Raw genomic sequence first — 24,479 nt, forward strand, 5'->3', positions numbered from 1 at the left:
CCAGTATCGTCGCCAGTATCGTCGCCAGTATCGTCGCCGGTGTCATCACCGGTATCACCAGAATCATCACCAGTGTCATCACCAGTGTCATCACCAGTGTCATCACCAGTGTCATCACCAGTATCGTCTCCGGTGTCCTCACCAGAATCATCACCAGTATCGTCGCCAGTATCATCTCCAGTATCATCTCCAGTATCGTCTCCAGTATCGTCTCCAGTATCGTCTCCAGTATCGTCTCCAGTATCGTCTCCAGTATCATCTCCGGTATCATCTCCGGTATCCTCACCAGAATCATCGCCAGTATCTTCGCCAGTATCGTCTCCAGTATCATCGCCGGTATCGTCTCCAGTGTCATCGCCAGTGTCATCGCCAGTGTCATCACCAGTGTCATCACCAGTGTCATCACCAGTGTCATCACCAGTGTCATCACCAGTGTCATCACCAGTGTCATCACCAGTGTCATCACCAGTGTCATCTCCGGAATCATCTCCGGTATCCTCTCCGTCATCGCCGTCGTCGCCCGAACCATCATCAGTCGGTTGAGCAGCTTCAGAGCTAACGGGGTTAGCACTTGTAGAAGTCGCAATACCCGAAGAAATGACCGGCTTAGACGACGACACTGCATGTGATGAGGTCTCGGCGGCACTGCTACTAGTTACGTGTGCAGAGCTCGAGGTTGTGGTGTGCGATGCCGTGTGCGATGCCGTGTGCGATGCCGTGTGCGATGCCGTGTGCGATGCCGAGTGCGATTCCGAGTGGGTTGCAGAGTGCGATGCAGAGTGGAACTCAGGAGTGGAAGTCAGATGCTCAGATCCTGTGCTTGTATGGTGGTGTGCAGCGCTGGAGGACAAATGATGGGATTCGGTGCTCGACGTATGGGTATGACTTCCTGTAGCAGAAGACCCTGGACTCGTGGTATGGCTATGAGTAGAAGTGCCTGCCGCAGACCCCTCCGAGGCTGTCCGTGTTGATGTCCCTGGAGTGGGAGTTTGCACAAACTGGCCTCCTGACGCAGAGGTCTCGTGAGTCGCACTTCTCGAGGTGCTGTGGCTCTCAGGTGTCCTTGTGCTGGTCGTGTGCGTAGGAGTGGCCTTTGTCGAGGTCGAGGTACTGTGGTCCTCGGGTGTCTTGGTGCTGGTCGTATGCGTTGGTGTGGCCTTGGTCGAGGTCGAGGTACTGTGGTCCTCGGGTGTCTTGGTGCTGGTCGTATGCGTAGATGTGGCCTTGGTCGAGGTCGAGGTGCTATGTGACTCAGGTGTCTTGGTACTCGTGGAAGTAGATGTATCCTTGGTCGAGGTTGAGGTACTTTGAGACTCGGGCGTTTTAGTGCTTGTTGTGTGAGTAGCCGTGTCCTTGGTCGAGGTCGAGGTAGAGGTCTTGGTCGAGGTAGAAGTCTTGGATTTGGTGCTCGTCGTGTGAGTAGTCGTGTCCTTGGTCGAGGTAGAAGTCTTAGACTTGGATTTTGTGCTCGTCTTACTTGACTTCTTGCTTGTCTTGCTCGACTTCTTGCTCGTCTTCTTTTTGTGTTTTCTGGCCACCAGCCGGCCGTGCTTGTCTTCATCCACCTCATGCTCAATGGCGGCAGAATCCGACTCAGCCAGCCAGGCTCCTGCTACCGGAGCAGGAGTGATAGCAGGGTGAGATGCTACCATATCGGTAGTAGGTAGATCAGCTCCCCAGGAGCTGGAAACCAGGCTGCCGGCCCACAGAGCCAGCAACAGCGTCCTCCTAAGTGTCGCAGGCATTTTCTGTGTTCACGATGCTTGGGAAACGAAATTTGGAGGTGGGAGGTAAAAGCATATCTTATATGATCGCCCTGATAACATAGCCGCATTAGGATTCAGCCGTGGTGTACTGAAACGGCTGCGGTCCAGGGTCGTCGGCCCCATGCGTCGAACCTCTAACTCGTTAGTGAATTAGATAGATCTGGGGACTGATTCGGATGGACTATCGAACCCAATGAGTGGTAGCCAACAGTGGGTCTGCGGTCCTTCATAAGGGGCGAAAAGGCGTTGCTCATTCAATCTTGCCAGTGTTGGGTCAGATGACTCTGGGATTGGAGTCTTTCACTCGACCTGACTATATGCTATCAACCTGTCATACTTAGTTTCCCAGCACTATCTTTTTTCATCGTTATCCTGTCTTGCAGGGCGGTACGGACGTCGGTTTGTGCATCTGCAAGCTTGATAAGCTGTGGCATCAGTGAATGAGACTCACAAAGCAAACAAAGCAAAATGGGATATGAACCAACAAGCTAGTTGTGTAGCGAATGCGGACGCAGTGGAGTCAGTTCATCCAAAGACTAACAAGACTCACGGGGCACCTCCAGCTAACTCAGAGTGTCGGTTACCCCTGGCGATCTCTGAACTAAGAGGTTTTGGCCCCATGGCCCCAGACGTGCCCGACAGATCAGGTGTTTGCTTCCTGTTTGCTTAGGCATAATGTGCCAGTTCCAACCAGCCTCAGAATCGCCCCCACGTCAGCGACTAACACTGCCACCTTAGAATCAACCAGACCTCCTCTTTTCCCTCCTCCCCCCTTCTTTCCATCCATTCATGGATAGCTTGATCTCGGGAATATCATCTGGATCCTCGGTAAGTCGGCGATAGTAGCCCTCGCTAAGTGTCCCTCTCCCCTGAGCTCCAAGCGCAGAAAAGCGAAGAGCCCGGAAGCCTTGGGGGAATGTTACCCGACATGGTCAGCCTCACGGTGCAACTACTTGTGGCATACAGAATCGGTTTAGCCGGTGTTGGCTTTCACATCCAGGCCTGTCTTTCCAATCGAATCAATGACAGGACTAGTATTCTTGTGTCAGCCCCCGACGCTCATGCAGCATGCTACTACATGCTACATGCTACCTCGTACCGGCCAATGCTCCAAGAGTCCTTGTGTTAGATAAGATGATGTTTTTCAATTGCTAATATGGTTTCCCAGAGATGTCTCCTCCCGGCAATGTCGCTGTCTGCGCCAGTCATAACCCCAGATCCACACCACTTCCATCGCTGGCGCGCACAGAAAACACATGAATCCGATTACAGTAAAAGCCCACCCATTGCCGATGGCGTCAATCATAGGAAGGATTGCAGCAGCTGCACCAGCTCCGAGCCAACATCGTGTGAGATTCATGAGGGCTGTTGCCATGGCCGGACTCTGAGGGTAGATATCGACCATCAACGCACTCAAGGTATTCATTACTGCTGCGGAAGTATACCCGATGAGAAGAAGTAGGATGATTGGTCCTGCAAGATTGGTCTCGTAGTGCAATACCCAGCCATACGCAATCATGCTCAGTGCCTCCCCGATTGCCTGCGGTAAGACGACCTCAGTGCGGGGGCGTTCGATGGCAAACTTATCCAAGTCAGGTCGGTGATTGCTGGAAATATCTATGCCTTGGCTGTGTGCATGCCGTCGATAGTTCCAGTCCGTTATTATCCCCTGTGTATATGCAGCAATCAGATTGCCCACACCAAGTGGAATAAAGCACAGACCGATCTGCACCTCGTTAAAGTCATAGATGCGGCTGAACTGCGAGGTGATGGTGCCTGTAACAGCAAAGTAGCCTGCGATGGCCACACCATTTCCCAGAAGGATCAGGAAAACTTCTTTCTTAAAAATAATGGTAAGAGCCTTGAGCGGGTTGGGGAAGCGGATGTGAGTCTCCACTGAGGAGTAACCATCGGCCCGTTGACGTCGAGAGCAGAGCTGAAGGCCCGACAGGTTCCATAATGGGGGATATTGTGAGCCATTGCCTACAACCTTGCGCGCAGTTTCGGGAAGGAAAAACAGTAGCACGATAAAAAAAGCACCTGCAAGGATTGTCAACAACCAAAATATGAAGGGCCAGCCTAGGAACTGGGTCAGGAGCCCCCCGATTATAGGCCCTATCGACGGGCCAAGGATGAAGCCGGCCGAGACATATCCAATGTACCTGCCGCGTTCGGCGGTAGTGACGACGTCAGCAACAATAGCATTAGCGAGAGCAATGGTGCTGCTACCGCCAGCACTCTGAAGGCATCTCAAAATAAGCAGCGCGGCATAGTTGCGCTGCAGGGCGAGCCCGATGTTGGCGGCGATATAGGTGATGAAGCAAAGAATGTACGCTGGTCGCCGACCTGCACTGTCGGAAAGCCCGCCAAATATAGTGGGTGCGAGGCCTTGAAAGATCTAGTTTATCATGGTAAGAACGGATTCTCGTCTATTTGCTGCTGTATGTATTTGCCTACCATGTACGTCGATAAGGTGAGGTTGATCAAGGTATCGCTCACGTGGAGCTGCTCGGCAATAGTGTCAAGGGCGGGCAGGTAGATGTTGGCCGACAAGGAGGAGAAAATACTGGCCACTGAGGCCATCAGGACAATCAATGCTTTTGTCCGACGGGAGAAGGTCGAGTAAACCTCGGTTTCACCGGGAGTCGAATTCGGATCCACTTGCGGTGGCTCGGTATCCGACGGCACCCTTTCTGCTTTGGGGTCCGGGTCATCACACTGTTTCTCGCTCGACTTCACGGAGACCATGGTATGTGTGCTCTATATTGCACCGAGATATACACTGGGCTAGGATCCAGCCCCTGGGAGACCAGGTAAAACGAACACAAACTCGCAGGGCGATGCACCCTTTTGAATGAGCATGCGTATCGGAGGGCTCTGACTTATGTCTGCAGCTAATCATTCAAGGACAAGGCCGATCAATATCTGCATGGTCGATCACATCATAGGGGCTTGGATCCTGTCTGGTCGAAGAGCGCACGCTTCGTCGTTGAGCTACCACGGATAATGATGCATAATGCTGCTCGTCCTCGAACGTGGGCAAGCGTCAGTCTAGCGCAGAGATGACAATATTCCCCGTAGGGGCTACTTCATTTCCTCAGTTGATGCCATCATTATATTGAGAAATTGCAGCTTATTAGGCAAGCTTTCAGCCGCTGAGTACTCTCTCCTGCCTCATCTCTTATCAGGTGTTATGCAAGGTATGTAATGTATCCCTGCGATACCTGCAGTCTGCCGGTCCAATTTCCTCCCATTAGCCCCAACCCACACGGTATTCCCTCTTGGGGGGCTCCTCTTTCTCCCAGGTTGCCACATCTGACATGATTTGCATTATCCTTAAGTTCAACACTACACACAGCTGACAATCGCAACACCTCTTCAACACCATGTTATCGATACCTATAGATCATCCCCCGTATCAGCTTTAATGATCCCAGCGCCATTTCCCTTATCTATCAAAGACAGTGTTATCTCGGAAGCTTACCCCAAACCAACTACATGCTTTTGTAGCATTGTTGTGTCAAGCTGAGATGCGTAGCCTCGAATGTGCTGTTCTGGTGGTCCGGTACGGCGAGGTCCCCCGTAAGCGTGCGGAACGGGAAACTTTTGTCCGGAGATTTTACGGTCAAGCCGTTGCTTATATTTATTGGCACTAGAACCTTGGACTATTGATTGGAGTGCTTGAGGCGAGCTGCTCCCCGGCTACTTTGGGGTCGGTTTATCTGCACCTGGACTGTGTAGGGTGTGTCCACGAATGGATCTGTTCGATAGTGATATCCAACCGGAGTAAATGTCACGGAGCCATAGAATCTATATATAGGGCGCAAGTTGAGTAGCTGACAATATTTTTTTCCTTGTTAAATTGCCATGTAGTACTCTTTCCAGCTGGGAAATCGACGTTCAATTGGGTTTTTTTGGTTGAAGCTTCATACAGTAGACTAAACTGACATATTGCTGGAGCCAACAGGAAAAAAAACCGCAATTTATGTGAATGAGACCAATTCAGCTGAGAAGGAAATGATTTCGGAAAGAAAATGTATTGTTTCTTCGATCATAGAATAATGTTTGCACTGAACCCACTGAAGAAGACCATCCCATCAAGAGATGCTTACTGTAATTGTATCAGGCCCCGAAGTTATATATATCGGCTTAGTAGTGATCCACGATTCGATATGGAGAGAAAACGACAGAAACCCAACAGTACAAGAATTTTTCCTGATTATCCCCAGGACTTCAGACTAATTAATTAGGAGTTGCAATCTTCTCATATGCTTCACTCATATTGAATACATACACCGCCACCTCAACATCACCCCACAATTCCGGCTTCAGGAAGACTCCGCAGAACCGCACTTTCAATTTTCTTTGGAAGATAGAACAAAAGTTAGGCGCAAATAATATATCAAGCCCGGGTGGTCTAGTGGTATGATTCTCGCTTAGGGATACAAACCCAAGCATATCTGCGAGAGGTCCCGCGTTCGATCCGCGGCTCGGGCCTTGAATCTTCTTTTTTGATTTTTTTGACATCTCCATTTCTTTCTACGATTTAGCTGTATCGATTACTCAATAATGATATTTTGTTTGTTCCTTCTATGAATTAATTTATGTTGTCTGTATCCCTACGTCAATGAACACCTTACTATTCGCGCCCCGGGAAACAGCAAGCAACGAACAGTCCGACGAGTGATTTCTAGTAGTTTGAATCGTCGAATGATCAATCAATCAATCAATCCGTTCTACCTCTCATCCTGCCTACCAGCACAACTCATTAATGGCAAGAGGGATTTCTACAATCCTTCGACCTACGACAGCTTGGTGGTATTGCTCGAATCTCACGCCCGCTCTACCGCAGCAGGCCACTGTGCACCAGTTGCCGCCGCCTGTCCCGTCATTTCAAGCGCATCAGCATCAGTTCCATCAGCAGCGCGATCTTCCTCGTTCCATCCTTCGCGATCATCCTTCACCATCCGCACAAAACACACGTCCAGCAGTAATGCCACCGCGCTGATCCCTACCCCGAAGTACAAAGCAGCGCGGTACCCCATTATGCGACCGGAGTGTTTCGCAATCTGGTCCTCGATCGTAGCGGCAAAGCCCAACCCTAGACTAACGCCGTAGAGGTTCAATGCGCCGATCAGTGAGCCTGCAATGCCTTGCTGGTGCCGACGGACGGAGTTGCTGGCGATGATTTGCGCGGCGGTGTAGACGAAGTCCGGACAGAATGAGAAGAGCACGATGGAGGGGAAGACCTGCGCCCAGTAGGTTTGATGCACTGGGACGGTGGCCATTAGTGCGTTGGAGATCAGGATGGTTATGGTTCCGATGGCGAGGATCCATTGCGCTGCGAATCGAGGGACGAGCCATGCCGCAAGGGAGGCTGCGCCCGTGGCACAGATTACGAAGGGGGTCCAGCCGACAGCGAAGTGCAGGGGGGACCAGTGCCAGACGTCTTGGAGCCAGAGGACCTGATACCAGATCAAAGTGCCGACGGCCATGTAGTTGAGGAGGACGACGAGGAGTAGTGTGAGGATTGATGGGGCCTTGAAGATATCGAGCGGCATGATAGGGTAGTCTGTGCCGCTTTTCTCCCAGAGAAGGAAGGCCCCAAAGAGGATGACGGATGTGATTAGGAGGGCGATTTCGTAGGGGGTGGACCATCCTACGCTGGGTGCTTGACTGCAGTAGAGTGTGGTGAGTATGGATTTGTCTTCTTCCGGGCGGATATTAGCTTACTTCCAGACAAAGTTGAACAAGATCAGGGAACTTGTTCCCAGTGCTGATCCTATCCAGTCGATCTTTCCGTGTCTGTCGAGGAGAGTCTCTCGTGAACTCAATGCCCACAAGGGGACAAAGGTGGCAATGCCAATGGCAGCTCTATGGTTCAACTTCGTTAGTACTATCCCATTCAGCAGGGTACTACCACCTACATGAAGACGAAGAACCATTTCCATTCTGTTCCTTCCATGAATGCGCCCAGGAACAATGCCCCGAAATAGCCACCGGTTGGTGCCGACGCAGCGAAGAAACCCAAACTAAGGTTGCGCACGCGTCCTGGAGGATTGGTGCTTGCAATCAGAGCCACAGCATTAGGCATGATGAAGGCACCTCCTAGGCCTGCGAGCGCCCGCATGGCCACAAACGCATAGAAGTTGCTGCAGAAAGCGCTGATCAAGGTACAGAGACTAAGCCATGCTCCGCCCGCCAGCAGAAGCTCTCGATGACCGTAGACGTCTCCCAATCGCCCACTCATAAGAACGAACGTCCCTTGTGTCATTCTATACAGAGTTAGTATAACCATGATGATATTCTCGTTGCTCCAGCTGCTACTAACGCATAACTTGCGCCGATCCACGTGGCAGAGCTCTCCTGAGCACCTAGAGACTCCCCTAGCAGAGTTCCACCCGCGATCCCAGCAAAACTCACAGTCATCTGGCATCCCTCAGCAGCGGAAAATCTAGGAATGTGATGGATACGATACCTGCACAAGATTGGCCAGGAGGAGCAGCACGGTGATGGCCAACCGACGGGATTGAGTGATTTGGACAGAAGGCGCTCGCTCAAAGACGGCCTGGCCCGCCGTGGGCGTCACATTCCGCTGGAGAGAGTCATTGAGCGGGTCTTGGGTATCGTCTGCAGGAGTTTGGGGGATGGACTGGAGAGGAGACGGGACCGCTGGATGCGACAACGACGACGCAGGAGCTGTAACCTCGTAGTGAAGGGCCTGCACCAAGGACATGATGATGGTAGAACAATTGTTAGTGAGGCCAATATGGTGTGCGTTATCAACCTGGAAGGTGAGGTTGAAACAACTCTATCTGTATTATTAATTGACCGGCCCAGTTAGTGTGAATACTAGGATTGCATCCGCATTTAGGCTGAGTGCGGAGAATGCCGAAGCAGCACAACGAGGGGCCGGGATGAGCTATCAACTGCATCGCTTTGAGTCACGGACGAGCATAGGAGACATTTACCAGATAGAGTTATGATAGCCGCCGGAGACATAGCTCCCGATCCTTTGTTATCTTGGCTTTTCCCACTCTCCGCGACCTCGGACACGTTGCAGCCGGGGATTGAGCAGTGAATGTGACTCCCGATGCATGACCAGAAGAGTTTTCTGGAGTGCAGGGGTTATAGTCTACAAGTTAGCTCGTGTGCACCAGCACATGCATCGAAGGGAAAGGTTCTAGACCCAGAAATTTCACAGTGGCAGTTGGATCCCGGATTTTGCGTCACTGTTCAGTACTGATAAAGAGGTGAAATTGAGTTTCATCGACCAGGAGTGGAGACCCCACAAAATATCTCGTATTCCCTCTTTGCAGCATGGCCTCTCCGGGGTGTGTATGACTCGGTCACTGACAGCATGGACTCAGTATGCATGCATCGGGACTGGATAAAAGTGACTCTCATTAGTTGGTGATTGCCGAAGTGACAGATAGTAAATGTTGTTGCATCCCTGCTGAAATAAAGGGCAGAACCAATAGGGGCTAGAGGAAAGTCTCCGCCGCTTCCCTGCAAGCGTGATTTATCTTGAGTCAGTCGTCGTCTTCATTCATGTAGCTCGGCTTCACTCAATGTGCTTAGATGCAGCATGTATGTCCCATGATTGTTCAGTGCAGTCCATTTTGAGCGATATACATAGAATTTAGGTGCTCTGACAGGTTACAAGCGACGTCTAACAACAAGAGTCTGGGGAGATATTGCAACGAATGTTCAGTATATGCATGCATTTATTGTCTTCTCGTATGCTCAGGACGAGCTACCCTGGATAAAGAAGGGCTATGTGTGGTTTTGTGCTCAATCTTGCGTCCCCTTGTATAATGCAGTGACCGGCGACAATTCACTGTCATACCCTCTTCTCTTCGAACAGAGTACTGCCGATCTAATCTTAACATGCACCAGGCGTTATATGTTCCCGGAGCAATGCCAGGACTTCTGGGCAACCGAGCCATGAGGCATACCAGTTTGGCGTACGTCCATGATTATCGTTGGCTTTCATGTCCGCCCCGGCTGTGAGTAGGACTCTGACAACGCCTACATGGCCATGCTGGGCGGCGCATGACAGAGGCGTTCTATACCCACTCCTTAGGTGATCGGGATTCGCACCTTTTAGCAAGAAGTAACTCGTCATATCCTCTAGTCCCAGATTAGCAGCCTCAACCATCGCGTCCGCGAAGTGGCGCCCCACCCTAGGGTCTTTCTTAACCAGCATCTCGACTATGGATTGGTGGTTACGCCATGCCGCACACACCAGGGCTGGACTATCCCATGTCTCGAAACCAATCATCGGGTCCGCACCGTGATCGAGCAGTAAGCGGGTAATCTCATTGTCTCCAGTCCGGGTGGCATTGATGAGGGCTGTCTCAAGTTGCTGGCGATGTACGTAGTTGACGGGAGCGCCATTGCAGAGCAGCATCTTCACAATGTCGACCTGTCTGCTGCGTGCAGCTGCGCACAATGCCCTTCCAAGACTATCAACCTCGGCAGTGTGCGGTAGGTCCTTCACATGGGAGATGAGGCGTTCAGTCACAGCTAGACTTCCAGCAATGATGGCTACCTCAAGAGGACTGTGATCAAGCTTGTTGGGAAGAGTAGGATTTGCGCCCCTTTCGAGTAACCTTCGGACAACAGGCAAGTGCCCTTCACGGACAGCAATAATGAGCGGGGTGTCGCCATGGACGCCAGCGGGATGCTCCATATCTGTTCCTAGATCCAGGAGAACATCGATGATGTTTACGCAGCCGTATGTCGCGGCCGTAGAAATAGGATGTGAGTCCGTACTGGTGTTCTGATTGTTTGCTGGAAGTTTCGCTCCAAAGGCTAGTAGCTTTAGGAGGGTTTGTAGCTGTCCTTTACTGGCAGCCCAATGAAGAAGGGATTCGCCCATGGTCCGCACCGCGCATTGATAGAGACAAGGGTTGACCCACCGATATAAGCATTGGCTGGTCTGAGCGAAGCAGTTGAGGTCGGTTTCGCTTGTCAGGTGCCCCGCGATGATGGGGACCAACTCGGGTGGAAGATGAACGAGTGGCATCGCGAGAAGGTTTGGATATTTCAAGAATAGTCACAGCAGAATATCAAGAGATTAAAGAAGTTTGTAGAGCGCAATTGAGGAAATAATCCATATATTAAATGTGAGGGTAGATTTGCATCCATGATGGCATCCGCAGCTCCCGGCGAGGCTGTTTCCCGATCGGGTCGAGAATTGAATTTACAAGCAAACTTTATTGCTTTCGCTCTCCCTAATCGGCCAGTGGATTTCGATCGCATGGCCTTGGACTTCCCCATTGAAGCAGCCGTTTACTACAACCTTCTCCTGGCATGTATTGGCCCCGTCAAGGACACCGGACTTCACAGTAGCAGCAACAGCTTCGTACAATTCATACAGCGCCAGATTCCTCCCAATGCACGACCGTGATCCCAGACCGAAGGGAAAGAAACACAGCTCGCGCGTTGCGTAGTCAGTCCCATCACTTAACCATCGCTCGGGACTGAACGTGAAAGGATCAGGAAACGCATCGGGATCATGATGGAAGACGTATATCGAGGCCCCGACCGAGACCCGTCCTGGGAGGTACACGCCACTTGCGTGACATCCGCCCTCAGGTACAGCCCTGGTGAGAGGCGCAGGATTGGTCATGGCGAGTCGTAGGCCTTCAGTAATTACGCTCCGTAGATACGGAAGGCTTTGCAGGTCCACTGAGCTGGAGTCGCCTAACTCTTGTTGAAGGCGCTCACGGACGTGGGACTGGCGGACAAGATGGAACAAGACAGTCGCAAGCGTCTGACCAGTTGAGCTGGTCCCAGCGAATAGTGACCCTTCACAGATACCAATGACCTCGTCCTCCGCCGCTCCAGCTATGCGGAGACGGCCGTGGTAGGTGTGTGCTAAGGTACTGAGTTCTGTCTTCACAATTTCCCCAACAATTGATCTTGCGAATTGGTCAACTCGACGCATTGAAGACCCCCAATAACGATCCTTGACGGTGACATGGAGCGACAAAATCCTCGAAAACAACCAGTTGGGAAGCATAGAGTAGTATCCAAAAGCTGCGATAGCCTGCAGCCATGCACTCCCCGAGAATTTTGTCGGCGGTGAGCGAGTATCTAAGTTGACGGGCTCGTTCAGCGCTCCATACGACCTATCGAACATATAGCCCGTCATGGCGTCCATCGAGAGCCGTAACGCCAAATCTAGGATGTCAGCGCGATTCGAGGCGGATTTTACCGCGCGTCTCTTCTCATTGGCCAAACGAGCGATGAACTGCTGGACATATTGCTGAACATTCTGTGTTCCTACCGCTTCTCGTATTCTAGCAGGCGTAAATAATGGCAGGACAGCCTTAGCTCGCTTATCGCGGTAGGCTTTGTCGATAGCGGAGAATATGGTGGGGTGCCCATTGACATCAAAGTTGCGATACCGAGCATCTTTCATGAAACCCCCATTAGCCACGTAGATAGTAGCTAAGGCATGGGGATCGGAGATGGAGACCTGATTTGGGGCGATGCGCAATACTCGAGTGTTGTATCGGTGATGGTAATACACCAGGGTCTGTGGTTCGGACCCAAGGAAGACGATAATCCACTGGGGGATGGATGAGATGCAAAAGATCCAAGGTCCAGGAACATGGGCTAGAGGATGCAGGGTGAGACGATAGATTGCCACGGTGATGACGCCGATGCAGAGGAGGATCGAGGCATCAGCTGCAACCCCGTTACCGAGCAGCATCATGACAAGCACGACACTCCTACCGAAACACTACCAGGCGATCAGCCGAGGCAGTTTTCGCGATGAGAGATTGTCCAGTGTGCCCTTTGCCATTTGATCTTGTCTCAGAGGCGCGTTGATCTGAGCGTTGCCGATCTGCGTCGCAAGAATGACGAGCGGTGAGGGGTTGCAGGGTGGGAGAAAACAAGGCTGGCTCGGATTAACCTTCTCAACATCTCTTCTCCTCCCCTTGCAACGTCTGCTCCATCGCCATGCATGAGACTAGAACCTCGAGCATCTCTGATTCCGAGAAAGCGATATCTGCCTCCGAAGAATGAGAATGGTCATTGAAGTGGAAAATGATAAGGTACCGCCGGGTCCATGGTCCTGAATTATATGAACCTCTCAAAGTCGAGAGAGGCTAACGAGTGATTTGATTGCCAGTGGAAGCCGCACCGGCCAATCCCGACCCAGAAGCTGCTGCTATAAATGGCCAGGACACCCTCACATTTCATCATTGCAATAGCCTGAAAGGGGAGGGGGATGTCCATCAAACACGAACCACCGATAAATGAGAACCTTCCCCGCAGTCCGAGCGGACGATCGGCGACGATCCCCTGGCAAGAACCACGGGTCGGCCAGCGACACCCCTGAGACGCCTGCAAGTCGCTATCGAGATCCGAGGTTTCTCGATTGTCTCAAAGACGGGGAGTTTCATATGCAACTGGCCCGGCTGCCGTCGCATGACAAACAACGATGCTACATAAGCAGATCGTAACCCACCGTCCCATTTGAAACTCCATGACTGAATTCTACACTCAATTTCACCCATCATGACTACCAACGGCATTCAACCCGGCCACGTCGGCAATCTGACTCAGGATCAAGAGGCCAAATTACAACAGCTCTGGTCCATTGTCCTTACTCTGCTGGACGTGAAGTCCCTACAGAGTGGAGATGCCTCGGCACAGACCCAGCCCGACCAGCGTCCAAGCACGTCGCTCTCCCGAGCCGACACCGTCGTTTCCGCTCATGGCCAGACGGCTTTCACAGAAGACTTGTCCCGAGTCCTCCGGGAGAATGGCATGAGCAACCCTGACATTAAGTCCGTCCGGGAGGCCCTGAGTGACACCTCGATCGACGACCTTCGCTCGGGTCTGTTGTACACTGCCAAACATGACTCCCCTGACGTCCTCCTACTTCGCTTCTTACGCGCTCGCAAGTGGGACGTCAGCAAGGCCTTCGGGATGATGTTGAAGGCGCTCGTCTGGCGCAAGGATCAGCACGTCGACGACAAGGTGATTGCGAACCCTGAACTTGCCGCTTTAGTCACGTCGCAGAACACGGTGGACACGCACGCGGCCAAGGAGTGCAAGGACTTCTTGGACCAAATGCGTATGGGGAAATGTTATATGCACGGAACCGACCGGGATGGCCGACCTGTTCTCGTGGTGCGCGTTCGCTTCCATCAACCCTCAAAACAGAGCGAGGCAGTGATCAATCGATTCATCCTTCACACGATCGAGACAGTCCGGTTATTGCTGGCACCTCCCCAGGAGACAGTGGTACGTCTATCCATCTCTTGTTTCCTTGGGCTCCCACGTGTTGTCCCCCGCTAATCATCCATGTGGCAGACCATCATCTTTGACATGACTGGCTTTGGCCTCTCGAACATGGTAAGTTGCTCTGCAAATCAGGGATATACGCAGGGGGGACTGATCATGACCAGGAATATGCACCGGTGAAATTCATCATCGAGTGTTTCCAGGAGAACTACCCTGAGTCGCTGGGATACATGCTCATCCACAACGCTCCTTGGGTCTTCTCTGGTATGTTGCCCCCCCTAGCCCCTTTACTCTGCCGCCTCTAATGAAGCGATAGGAATCTGGAAGATCATCAAGGGGTGGATGGACCCGGTGATTGTGTCGAAAGTGAACTTTACCAACAAGGTGTCCGATCTGGAGAAGTTCATTGCCCCGGAGCAGATTGTGAAAGAGCTGAAGGGCAAGGAAGACTGGACCTATGAATACGTCGAACCGGTTGCCGGCGAGAACGAGCTGATGGCGGATACGGAAACCCGCGACCGCATTTACAGCGAGCGGTTGAAGATTGGCGAGGAGCTGCTGCTGCGGACCTCCGAATGGGTCTCCACCAGCCAGCGAAAGGACGCGGCCGCTGCCACAACGGCCCGAGAACGACGGAGCGAGACGATCGAATCGCTGCGCCAGAACTACTGGGAGCTGGATCCGTATGTGCGCGGGCGCACGTTCCTGGACCGGACGGGAGTAGTCAAGAAGGGTGGCAAGATTGACTTTTACCCCAGCCCCGATTTGGAGCCCGCCACGGCTAAGATGCTGGAAGTGGAGCATTTTGAGCGAGCTCAGGTCAAGGTGGTGGATATGCAATGATTGATTGTTTCCTTTGTCAGGTTCATGGCGTCAGGTTAGGAAGTAATGCTCTTGTGGGATCGTGGATTATTATAGTTACTTAAATTACACATTTTCTTAACACATGCATAAGACCCGACACATATAGGTCATAGATTTCTATCAAGATGGCAGAGATTCAGGGTCGTCTTCGAATGGATGATTCAATATAGCTGAAATCTCCCCTTTCCCGGCTTCCCCCCAAAAGAGAATCCCGACCGCATCGGCGAGACTCGAGTTCCCCACGTGGTGGGTTCCCTACCATTCAACATGTTCAAATTAATCACTGCTTCAACTTTGAAAAACAAAAAAAAAACCTTCCTCATTTTTTCAATATATTTTTAATGTCCTCTCTCATCTCTCCTTTCATATCATGCACCATAAAAGATCCGGGATATGCTCGCCGGCAGTCATGGCTCAGCTGCAGCGCAATTTGGCCCCATGCCGCGGAATCCGCTCCCTTTGATCCTGCTTCTCCCTGGCCCGCCCCTTTTCTATTCAGCTTCCCTGCAAGCTTTGGGCAAACACCCACTATCGGCGCCACTAGAGTCGGGTTCTCGCGGACGATCGATCCAGACATCACTGGCACTGACCAGCACCATCTTCTTCAAGTCTTACAGCCCGAAGTGTGACTGGGACCTATCTTCCTCCTGTGCAGGTGTCTTACGCACCGATGTCCAATTAGCTGGCGTTCCGTTCCCCGCATCGGTTCCTGAAGGTTCATCCGAGGCGCACCCCTCCTGACATGGTTGTATGTGCCCAAATCTCTCCCCTGGCTATCACCTGCCTATACCGGCTTAGCTGTCAGCACTTGGTCCTTGTGATGCATCTACTAATCGCACACTAAACTAGTACTTGCTGCATCTCTGTATGAAGCCTTGACTTCAGACTCTACAGAGTAGTGGAATTAGCTGCTCAGCCCGGTTGATCTTTCCCCTCTTCGTGTCATCCTCCCCTAGCACCGTTCGGCTGATTGGCAGGAAGGTTTATGAAGTCGATCGGGCTCTGCATCTGTGCAGCTGAGATGCATCACAATCATCACCAATCATGGGTATCCCTGTCTCCCGATTGATGGCCATGTATAATCTCCGATCAGTTCACTTGTTCAGCTGCGGGAGGGGGTTACGACCATGTAATACTACAGTGGCCTCGGGATTTATTCTTGTCGACCCGTCTGATTGGATCTACGCTCTCAGGGACTCGTCCTGCCATCCATGTCCCATTGGCATGATGGAGCCCCCGCCTGACATTCCTTTCTACCACGCCCTCCTGACCTTCTCGGTTCGAACCATATTTATTTATGCTGCCCCATGGTGGACGCATTGCATTCTGTCACTGCAGCGTTGTGGCTCTCCCTAGCTAGCTCAAGGCGCATCCTCGTGGAATGCTGTCCACAATGGCCTTTTCCTTCGTTCTTCGTATTCTATCCCCCCTTTTCCTAATCCTGCAACTGTCGACGGCAGCCTCGACGTCCACTCTTCGCCAATGCCTTCTCACCGCGGTGCAGAATGACCCAACCCTTGTCGCCGTGGATGGTGACCTTCTCTATCAGACGCTCGCCGTTCAGGTCTACAACCTGAACTGGCCCGTCACGCCGGCAGCAGTGGCCTTTCCCAAGTCCACCCAGCAAGTCGCCTCTATCGTCAATTGCGCCGCGTCGCTGGGCTACAAAGTCCAGGCCAAGAGCGGAGGCCACAGTTATGGCAATTACGGTACCTAGTCCCTGCCCTCGTTCGTCAGCCGCTCACCCTACTGACCTCACCACACTTTAGGCCTCGGCGGCACCAATGGCGCGATCAGCATCAACCTCAAGAATATGAAATCCTTCTCCATGAACTACACCAACTACCAGGCCACCGTGGGCGCCGGCATGCTCAATGGCGAACTCGACGAATATCTCCACAACGCCGGGGGGCGGGCCGTCGCGCACGGCACCTCTCCACAGATCGGCGTTGGAGGTCACGCAACCATCGGTGGACTGGGTCCCTCGGCGCGTCAATATGGAATGGAACTGGACCACGTTTTGGAAGCCGAAGTCGTTCTTGCCAATGGCACCGTAGTGCGCGCCTCGTCTACCCAGAATTCGGACCTACTATTTGCCATCAAAGGCGCTGGCGCCAGCTTCGGCGTCGTCACCGAGTTCGTCTTCCGCACAGAGCCCGAACCGGGCTCCGCAGTCCAGTATACCTTCACCTTCGGACTCGGAAGCACTTCGGCGCGCGCCGACCTGTTCAAGAAGTGGCAGAGCTTCATCTCTCAGCCAGACCTCACCCGCAAATTTGCTAGCATCTGCACCCTTCTCGATCACGTCTTGGTCATCTCCGGTACCTTCTTCGGCACCAAAGAAGAATACGACGCTCTCGGTCTGGAGGACCAATTCCCCGGCCACACCAACTCCACCGTCATTGTCTTCACCGACTGGTTGGGCCTCGTGGCCCAATGGGCCGAGCAGTCCATCCTTGACCTGACGGGCGACATTCCCGCGGACTTCTACGCCCGCTGTCTCTCCTTCACGGAGAAGACCCTCATCCCGTCCAACGGCGTCGACCAACTCTTCGAGTACCTCGACAGCGCTGATACCGGAGCACTGCTCTGGTTCGTTATCTTCGACCTCGAAGGTGGCGCCATCAATGACGTCCCCATGGACGCAACGGGGTATGCCCACCGCGACACGCTCTTCTGGCTGCAGTCGTACGCCATCACGCTGGGATCTGTGTCGGAGACCACCTATGACTTCCTGGACAGCGTGAACGAGATTATTCGTAACAATACTCCCGGTCTGGGTAATGGAGTGTATCCAGGCTATGTGGATCCCCGTCTCGAAAACGCTCGCGAGGCGTACTGGGGTTCCAATCTGCCGAGATTGATGCAGATCAAGTCGTTGTATGACCCGACCGATCTGTTTCATAACCCGCAGGGCGTGTTGCCTGCGTAATTTGATTGTGGAGTTCGGGATTGCTGGGGGGTTTTCTTGATTCGTACATGGGTTTCATTTCTTGGATAATTTATCAAGTATCTTGTACCTAGTTGGTTGTTTTAATGAAATCAGCCTCCGCCCCATCTAATTCTTCGATATCATAATATCTTTTGTATAGTGCTTCGCATCGCGATCGTGTCACATGCTGTCTACCTGTTCTATCGCTTCTATACCGTAACTATACTGTACCTACAACTTCGCCGCCGGTCCATCCGCCCGAAGAACCGCCAACGCGGCGGGCGTCACATCCGCCAGGGTACGACACCCCGTCAATTGCATGCAGCGCTTGAACTCTTCGTAGAGGATATCCAGAACGCGAGAGACACCATTTTCTCCGTCGTACTGTTGTCAGGGTGGTTAGCATACCATCGCTGTTTTCCAGATTACATAAATGGGGTCGGCATCTAAGAAGCAACGGGAACATCATACAGCTAAACCCCAGATCGTCGGCCTCCCGATCCAGCAACACTCGGCTCCCAATGCCAATGCTTTGAAGATATCCGTTCCGGTCCGGATACCTCCATCGATATGTACGCGTATCTTCCCTGCCGCGGCTTCTACGCATTCGGGGAGTGCGTCAATGGTTGGCACGACTTCGTCTAGCTGTCTTCCGCCGTGGTTGCTCACAATCACCCCGTCACAGCCGTATTCTCGGGCAAGAAGGACGTCCTCGGCTGTCAGGACGCCCTTGATCCAGATCTGCATGTTCGTGACGGACCGCAGCCACGGGATCTCTTTGGCCCAGCTATGTGCATCTGAGTTTGTCGCGACGAAGCCTGCGTCGTGTGTGACCTGTTGGAGTTGCTCAGATGTGACTCCCATCATGGGCCAGGAGAGGCCCTCTGGTGTGCGGAAGTCATTGCGGGTTTCGTTGTAGCGGTATCCCAGGACGGGACTGTCGGCTGTCAGAAAGATGGCTTTGCAGCCTGCTGCTTCGGCGCGACGGATGATTTGGGTCTGTAGGGCGCGGTCGCGGAAGGTGTATAGTTGCATGGTGTGTGTCGCTGAAGGGTTGAGTTGTTGGCCGGCTTGGATGACGTCTTCGACTGGGTATGTGCTGAATGAGGAGACGGCCATGGGGATGTTGCGACGTGCGCTGGCTCGACTGCTGGCTAGTTCACCTTGGGGATGTGCCATTGCCTGGATGCCGGTCGGGGAGAGGCCGAGTGGGAAGTCGAAGGTCTGATTGAAGAGGTTGAGTCGCAGATCGAGTTGGGAGACATCGACTAGGACTCGTGGGCGAAGTCGGTATTTCTTGTAGGCGGTCGAGTTCTCTGTTACGGTGATTTGGGTGGTCGAGCCGGAGTTGTAGAATTCTGAGGTTTGGTTAGTGAATTGCGATGGATCTCAAGATAGGAAATGCGGACCTCGCGCTTTAAGAGGGAGTTTCTTCGAACCGGCAATCTTGATGTCCTCGATGCTGAGCATCAATTCGGGCAGGGAGGGAGCCATGGTGGGTGCTGCTGATCTGGTGAAGCAAGCGTCTCGGTCGGAGAAGGATGATACAGAAGAATTGAGTCGAAGATAGGTTGGGGGAAGCGTTACCCCTCGGTTATGCAGGTGGTTCGTGTCTTATCGAGGGTCGAGCGGGGATACAATGCCGAGTGACTTGTCTCTGCAGCTGCAGGTTGCTAGTCAACCATTGGTGGCCGTGGTTTCGTCCCGCCATTTGGTGTCGCTGATCCCCATTCACAAGTTACTAGTTACTAGTAGTAGCTTGCTTTTCAATTGACCAATCGTGCGTAGGATGTGTAGGGTCACTCCTTAGTATAGTTAGTCCTCGGTAGATAGGGATGTGAGGATATCGCGATCGCGCAGAGATGTAGTCGCATGCCTTGTTATTTCCAATGCAATTCCCATAACGGTCGCACTTCGCTATTAATGATTCTTGTTCTTTGTAAGATGAATTCGAATCCTATAGCCATTCCAGAGCGGTCTTCCAACGTTCGGGTCCACCGTCATGGCACCAAGGGTCTGTTGTGTCTGATATATGACGGATGATGTGCGATACGACGAAGATAGTTCCTAAACGGACATAAGTGATTAGTCGAATACTTAGTTGCTGGGATATATCGTCATTTAAGGGAAGGCTTACTGAATTCTCGCGTTATCTGGGACAAGCCAAGTAAGTTGCTATAGTGTGAAGCCTGATATCGGTCCGCAGGAGTCATCCGCCAGAGCTGCTTGAGTTGATTGGGTCCAAGGACCAGTAATAACAGTTGCGTCAACAGAGCTATAACAAGCAAGACATACTTGTATAGTATCACCGGGATAAGTATTAAAGAGTGCTGATTGTCGGGGTGGGATAGGCAACTGCCAGTTGCGGAGTGATGATCAAGGTATGGACTACTCTTCGAACGGCCTGGCGGTAGAAAAAGTGGAATATGGGGGCAAAGGCACGAGGATGCACTCATATATCAATGAGAAGCTGAAACCTTTCTGTGAAGCTCGATGTCTCCTACACTACCTGGTAGACGGGTGTTGATCACGCAGGTTGGGTGTTGAAAGCCCACACACGAAGGCAGCATATTGGGTAGGTTGAAGTGATTTGGATGGCTTCAAAATAGCCTACAAAGAAAAGAGAATAGAATGGGTATACAATCGTGGTTGTGCGGAAAGGCAGGAACCGTACGGGAGGGAAGGGGAGCGGGAGGGAGCAGGATGAGAAGTTGTAATGTGGATGGCTTCATCAAAGACGAAGCGGGTTACTTGCGGCATGTTCACGCTGGAGCTGGTAAACTAAGTAAAGACGGAACGGTTGGTTGCATTGGTACTAGCAATGGCCTAATAACAGTACTGCTTAGTCTCCCTCCACCACAGTAGGAGTAGCTCTCCTAGTAAGTAGGACCTGTGTATAGCCTCACGCGTTCCTCGAAGGAACAAAACACCAAAGCAACATCGAAAAAAAAAGATGCCGGTTTAACCCAGTTACTTTCCCTTCAATTAACCTGGTCTTCGTGCTTAGTATCGAGTTGTAGCCGGTAGGCCCTACACTCTTAGACGCACACAATGAAGACTGCCTCAGGAACGGCCTCGATATCACGCCGGTAGGGGCCGGGACTGGGATTCGAACGTGTGCCACTGCGTTTCCTACAACCTTTACGGGAGGTAATGACAGCCTTCTCTTAGGGCGACACTGGGCGGCTCATTGGCGTACCTTGAAGTCCTCCGGCCGTTAGACCATCGGGTTCACTGGGTTAGTGGGGCTTTCCGATCTACAAACATAAGGGAGCGTTGTAAGGATTCGAGGTTGCTGATTGGCTGGCGATCTTTGCTAAGGCAGGCGCAGCTGGAAGAAGGCTGGAGGACATCTGGGGAAGGAGCAGTGAATTGCGGGAGGTGAAGTCATTGCGGCAGTTGGCAGTTGCGCGGAGGGCGGATAGATAGTGGATATAGCGGATATCAACATCGCGGATGGGGATGGCGGCCGCGGAACTCTTGGCGACCACAACAACTTTTGAGGACGAGGACCAAATCGATCCTATCATTGTTGGCTATTTGCATGCAGCATTATCGTATCTTGAGCATTGAAGCGCAAGAGAAAGTGTGAGCTGGAATCGTGATGGCCAGGCTATCATGGCTTCAGTTCATCCTCATTTTTTTGAAATTCCAATGTTGGACGCAGCTCTATGATCATGTTAGCAAGACGGTCTCTAAATTCTTCATTTCCAGGGTCTTTGGTTCGGAACTATCTATTATTCATATAGACATAATTCCAACTTAGTTACGTATTCTTGTAACTCGTATATCTTCTGTCAGGTTTGACAGTCGTTGACTGAATATTTTCCCACGGATTATTGTGGGAGACGGGAGTAATCCCCGCTTCCTGACAGACCAGGCGGTGAGACTGACCCACCTAAGCGATGCCCCCGTCCATCTCTATAGTAGTATTATCACCATCACAGCTAGGTGTACCATGGAACTTCTTAACACAAATAAACAAATGCTTCGTTGCATAGAAGAGATGTCGCTGTTAGTTATCTCTGATCTATTTGGGCATTATTATGTCTTTGTTTTCGCTCATGGCAGAAACTTTCAACCCCCTCTTTTCGTTGACGGGTGATCAAGCAGTCTACCGGGACTGCCGTTCTAAAGTCTACGATGGTTACTCTGCAAATCCATGCTCCCAAGGCGATTATCAGCTATTGATAGAGATCATCTCAACGGAGTGCGCAATCTCGTCTACTTTACCGTCAGTTCGTGATCGGTCCATATGAAATTCAGGTAAATCCACGTACCCCTCATCCCGTTGAGTGCCTCGAACGCAATCGCATAGTTCCCCAAAGCCTTTGAGACCTGCCGCAGGCTTTGTCGCAGCTCATCCAGGAACCCGCCTAGAGATCGACTGCTTGAGACTGTCAAGTCATTCCCCACTGGCTCACGCATCGCCCGGGCCTTCAAACACAGCATGATCATCGCATAGCTTGACTGCATGGCACAACAGGCGAAGGTCGGCATCATCCGTGGTATCTCCACCCGGGAATTGCGTGAAAGGTAAGGTGGACGAGTCAACGGGATCTCATTTGTTGGATTTGGATACGGCAGGCTGTCCAGAAGGCTGACAATATTTAATGCTGCATGAAGGCAGATTTTCGAGGACGCGTGTGCGGAAAAGGGAAAGTCGATAGCTGCGGGCTCGGAAAGCACAGAGGATAGAAAGCTGTCTGGTGAGGATGTAGGTGGTCTGGAATCTTCGGCGGCCTGCACACGACAGCATCTGGGCCCTGCAGCTGCATCCAGGTCGCAATGGCGCTTGCGAAAGACGGGGATATCTTGGAAAGCGCAAAATCGGTGGGTCTTGATCCTAGCGCTGCAAGGAGTCAGTCATGGTTGTTACAAGAAGAACATGCAGGCATCTACCTGTGTAGCTTGATCTCAGCAATGTGTCTTATCGTATGCAGGGCAACGACGTCCGGTGAGTCCTGGCTTGTGACAGGCGACTTTTTGGTTGAGTCGTGGATAGACACGCGACATGGATGCAGCAGACATGTTATCTGGTTGTCCAGCTCTGTCATCCGCTGGGGAACCCAGGAGGCATTGAAGTGAGACTTCGTGGTTAGATCCAAATCGTGAACAAAAGTTGTGGCTTCGAGAATGGTCTGCTGGGCTTCGATGAGCAGTTTCCATCCCTGGTACGCGTCAGACTTTGTCCATCCACACGAGAGAGAAGCTCACCTCTGGGATTGGCGTTACAAATCGAGGGTCATACGGATTGATTGCAGGGGGCTATATCCGTGAGCTGAATATGTCCAAGACCTGGAGCGCTACTACATACCATCCCGCTAACAATGGATCCCTGGCAGACCGTCAAATACTTCATGATGTTAGCGTAGCTCGTCTGTCAATATCTAGGCGATACTGACCGTGATCCACCAAGCTCTTCGACGGGCCTCGGAGTATTCATCCTCGTCGACCATCTCGTGTAGCGACATACTCATGGCGGCTGTCAATGCTTGCCCCGCTCGATTACACATCTTATTTATGTTCCCCCTTTGAGCATACTCATATACGCTCAGCAGCACCAATGCTAGGACCGCTTCCAGACAAACAGGCACTTTGTTATGAAATCCTCTCCGCTGATACTGGGGTGCACCGTCAGATAGAGCTTTCGATGGATCAACTGAAGAGTCGAGCAGCTCAAGGTCAGTCTCCACAGCTTCTAGTGCAGACTGTGCGAAGGAATGGGCGAGGTCTCGGCGCAGCTTCACATACTCTGACCGTGAAGGTTGTTTCACCTCAGGATGCGGTATAAGGGCGAGAATGGCTGATATGGCTAGGCTAAGCGGGCTATGGGGTCGAAAAGGCGACCTTTCGGACAGAGGACGATTGTAGACCGGCACCCGTTCTGGAGGAGGCAATATCGGATAGTAGAGGTGAATGAAGACATAATAGGCGTCCAGTCTGTACTGATCAGAACAGTTCGGTGGAATGCCGGGTTGAATCTTACATATCCTCGTCACTCGCATACGTCTGCAATAAATCTGGTGGAGGAACGGTTGGTTCTGGTACCATGGGCGGTTCATCTACCATGAATATTGAATCGAATATCTGTTCCATTTCTGTGACGGAGCTTTCGACACTGCGCAGTCCTGCGCCTGGGGCGCCTAGACTCAAGAGCTGGTTGAGCCAGCCTGGGGTATCATCAGCTTAAGATCTTCTCCAATACTGTGCGATAACTGCATAAGCTGTATACCATCGTCATCCGAGCTCGACGGCGGACCCTCGATTATAGGGCTGCCTTTCTTCTGGGTTTGATATCCTTCATCCGGCGCATCGGAGACGGTTGTCGGGGGGGTTGATGCCCGTTTGCGCTTGCGATTCTGGCAATTTCGTGGACCGCCACGTTTACTAGGGACATAGCAGCAGATTGTGTCCTTGGCGACACAGTTGGAGCATCGTTCCTGACCGTCGCAACGCACCCGCAACGTCCGACTGTCGGGAACTGTGAGCGCTTGTGATTATGCGAACATTATTGGAGGCAGAACCTACCAGGATAGGCAGGCGACCTTGACGGGGGGCTTGCAAAACCTGCGATGCCCTGGACGAGAGACATCGAGGAATGTCTTGGGAGAGCCCATTGTACAGGAATAAGCAATCTAGCTAAT

The 24,479-nt window shown here is 52.0% G+C and overlaps 10 protein-coding genes and 1 non-coding gene across 11 annotated transcripts in view; 3 read left to right on the forward strand and 8 right to left on the reverse strand.

Annotated features, from left to right (window-relative positions):
* Nucleotides 1-403, reverse strand: part of BDQ94DRAFT_161182 (uncharacterized protein) — a gene marked incomplete at both ends in the record, with an annotated part of 1,412 nt that extends 1,009 nt beyond the window's left edge. Inside the window, 2 exons of the mRNA XM_026769334.1 lie at nucleotides 50-137; nucleotides 383-403. Of these exons, the coding sequence (XP_026623722.1) occupies nucleotides 50-137; nucleotides 383-403 (109 nt within the window). The remainder of the gene's footprint in view (nucleotides 1-49; nucleotides 138-382) is intronic.
* A 2,507-nt stretch (nucleotides 404-2,910) lies between these two features.
* On the reverse strand, nucleotides 2,911-4,514 carry BDQ94DRAFT_161183 (MFS transporter; the record flags this gene model as incomplete). Its single annotated transcript, XM_026769335.1, has 2 exons — nucleotides 2,911-4,164; nucleotides 4,224-4,514. 2 exons carry the CDS (start codon nucleotides 4,512-4,514, stop codon nucleotides 2,911-2,913), a joined length of 1,545 nt encoding a protein of 514 aa, XP_026623723.1.
* Nucleotides 4,515-6,172: 1,658 nt separating this feature from the next.
* BDQ94DRAFT_t205 lies at nucleotides 6,173-6,263 on the forward strand. The gene has a single exon. It is a non-coding gene; the product is annotated as a tRNA-Pro (tRNA).
* A 335-nt stretch (nucleotides 6,264-6,598) lies between these two features.
* Nucleotides 6,599-8,502, reverse strand: BDQ94DRAFT_172778 (major facilitator superfamily domain-containing protein; the record flags this gene model as incomplete). The annotated part of the gene is made up of 5 exons (XM_026772024.1): nucleotides 6,599-7,442; nucleotides 7,500-7,640; nucleotides 7,694-8,041; nucleotides 8,098-8,195; nucleotides 8,245-8,502. 5 exons carry the CDS (start codon nucleotides 8,500-8,502, stop codon nucleotides 6,599-6,601), a joined length of 1,689 nt encoding a protein of 562 aa, XP_026623724.1.
* A 668-nt stretch (nucleotides 8,503-9,170) lies between these two features.
* Nucleotides 9,171-10,797, reverse strand: BDQ94DRAFT_181024 (ankyrin repeat domain-containing protein; the record flags this gene model as incomplete). Its single annotated transcript, XM_026773796.1, has 1 exon — nucleotides 9,171-10,797. One exon carries the CDS (start codon nucleotides 10,795-10,797, stop codon nucleotides 9,652-9,654), a length of 1,146 nt encoding a protein of 381 aa, XP_026623725.1. The 3' UTR covers nucleotides 9,171-9,651.
* Nucleotides 10,798-10,962: 165 nt separating this feature from the next.
* BDQ94DRAFT_181026 (cytochrome P450) lies at nucleotides 10,963-12,495 on the reverse strand (the record flags this gene model as incomplete). Its single annotated transcript, XM_026773797.1, has 1 exon — nucleotides 10,963-12,495. The coding sequence occupies one exon, from the start codon at nucleotides 12,493-12,495 to the stop codon at nucleotides 10,975-10,977; it is 1,521 nt and encodes a 506-aa protein (XP_026623726.1). The 3' UTR covers nucleotides 10,963-10,974.
* A 233-nt stretch (nucleotides 12,496-12,728) lies between these two features.
* BDQ94DRAFT_148365 (uncharacterized protein) lies at nucleotides 12,729-13,032 on the reverse strand. Its single transcript, XM_026767184.1, has 2 exons — nucleotides 12,916-13,032; nucleotides 12,729-12,838 (listed from the first exon to the last, which is right to left on the reverse strand). The coding sequence occupies exons 1-2, from the start codon at nucleotides 13,020-13,022 to the stop codon at nucleotides 12,754-12,756; spliced, it is 192 nt and encodes a 63-aa protein (XP_026623727.1). The 5' UTR covers nucleotides 13,023-13,032; the 3' UTR covers nucleotides 12,729-12,753.
* Nucleotides 13,033-13,064: 32 nt separating this feature from the next.
* On the forward strand, nucleotides 13,065-14,967 carry BDQ94DRAFT_66514 (CRAL-TRIO domain-containing protein). The gene is made up of 4 exons (XM_026776287.1): nucleotides 13,065-14,036; nucleotides 14,106-14,147; nucleotides 14,201-14,300; nucleotides 14,353-14,967. Exons 1-4 carry the CDS (start codon nucleotides 13,305-13,307, stop codon nucleotides 14,877-14,879), a joined length of 1,401 nt encoding a protein of 466 aa, XP_026623728.1. The 5' UTR covers nucleotides 13,065-13,304; the 3' UTR covers nucleotides 14,880-14,967.
* Nucleotides 14,968-15,895: 928 nt separating this feature from the next.
* Nucleotides 15,896-17,986, forward strand: BDQ94DRAFT_66522 (FAD-binding oxidoreductase). Its single transcript, XM_026776288.1, has 2 exons — nucleotides 15,896-16,609; nucleotides 16,670-17,986. Exons 1-2 carry the CDS (start codon nucleotides 16,282-16,284, stop codon nucleotides 17,830-17,832), a joined length of 1,491 nt encoding a protein of 496 aa, XP_026623729.1. The 5' UTR covers nucleotides 15,896-16,281; the 3' UTR covers nucleotides 17,833-17,986.
* Nucleotides 17,987-18,063: 77 nt separating this feature from the next.
* On the reverse strand, nucleotides 18,064-19,326 carry BDQ94DRAFT_181028 (alpha-hydroxy acid oxidase; the record flags this gene model as incomplete). The annotated part of the gene is made up of 3 exons (XM_026773798.1): nucleotides 18,064-18,216; nucleotides 18,304-19,190; nucleotides 19,242-19,326. 3 exons carry the CDS (start codon nucleotides 19,324-19,326, stop codon nucleotides 18,064-18,066), a joined length of 1,125 nt encoding a protein of 374 aa, XP_026623730.1.
* A 2,686-nt stretch (nucleotides 19,327-22,012) lies between these two features.
* BDQ94DRAFT_161190 (putative C6 finger domain protein) lies at nucleotides 22,013-24,452 on the reverse strand (the record flags this gene model as incomplete). Its single annotated transcript, XM_026769336.1, has 9 exons — nucleotides 22,013-22,056; nucleotides 22,113-22,684; nucleotides 22,735-23,003; nucleotides 23,050-23,100; nucleotides 23,150-23,188; nucleotides 23,238-23,775; nucleotides 23,822-24,005; nucleotides 24,068-24,306; nucleotides 24,364-24,452. 9 exons carry the CDS (start codon nucleotides 24,450-24,452, stop codon nucleotides 22,013-22,015), a joined length of 2,025 nt encoding a protein of 674 aa, XP_026623731.1.
* Between the last annotated feature and the right edge of the window lie 27 nt (nucleotides 24,453-24,479).

The sequence above is a fragment of the Aspergillus welwitschiae genome, assembly GCF_003344945.1.
Source record: "Aspergillus welwitschiae strain CBS 139.54b unplaced genomic scaffold BDQ94scaffold_28, whole genome shotgun sequence".
Lineage (NCBI taxonomy): Eukaryota > Fungi > Ascomycota > Eurotiomycetes > Eurotiales > Aspergillaceae > Aspergillus > Aspergillus welwitschiae.

Coding starts and splice junctions, on each gene's coding strand:
- BDQ94DRAFT_148365 (XM_026767184.1), bottom strand. CDS start 13,022: ATGGACATCCCCCTCCCCTTTCAGGCTATTGCAATGATGAAATGTGAG. Junction 12,839..12,915: donor ATTGGCCGGTGCGGCTTCCA/CTGGCAATCAAA, acceptor ACCCGGCGGTAC/CTTATCATTTTCCACTTCAA.
- BDQ94DRAFT_66514 (XM_026776287.1), top strand. CDS start 13,305: ATGACTACCAACGGCATTCAACCCGGCCACGTCGGCAATCTGACTCAG. Junction 14,037..14,105: donor CACCTCCCCAGGAGACAGTG/GTACGTCTATCC, acceptor TCCATGTGGCAG/ACCATCATCTTTGACATGAC. Junction 14,148..14,200: donor GCTTTGGCCTCTCGAACATG/GTAAGTTGCTCT, acceptor GATCATGACCAG/GAATATGCACCGGTGAAATT.
- BDQ94DRAFT_66522 (XM_026776288.1), top strand. CDS start 16,282: ATGCTGTCCACAATGGCCTTTTCCTTCGTTCTTCGTATTCTATCCCCC. Junction 16,610..16,669: donor CCACAGTTATGGCAATTACG/GTACCTAGTCCC, acceptor ACCACACTTTAG/GCCTCGGCGGCACCAATGGC.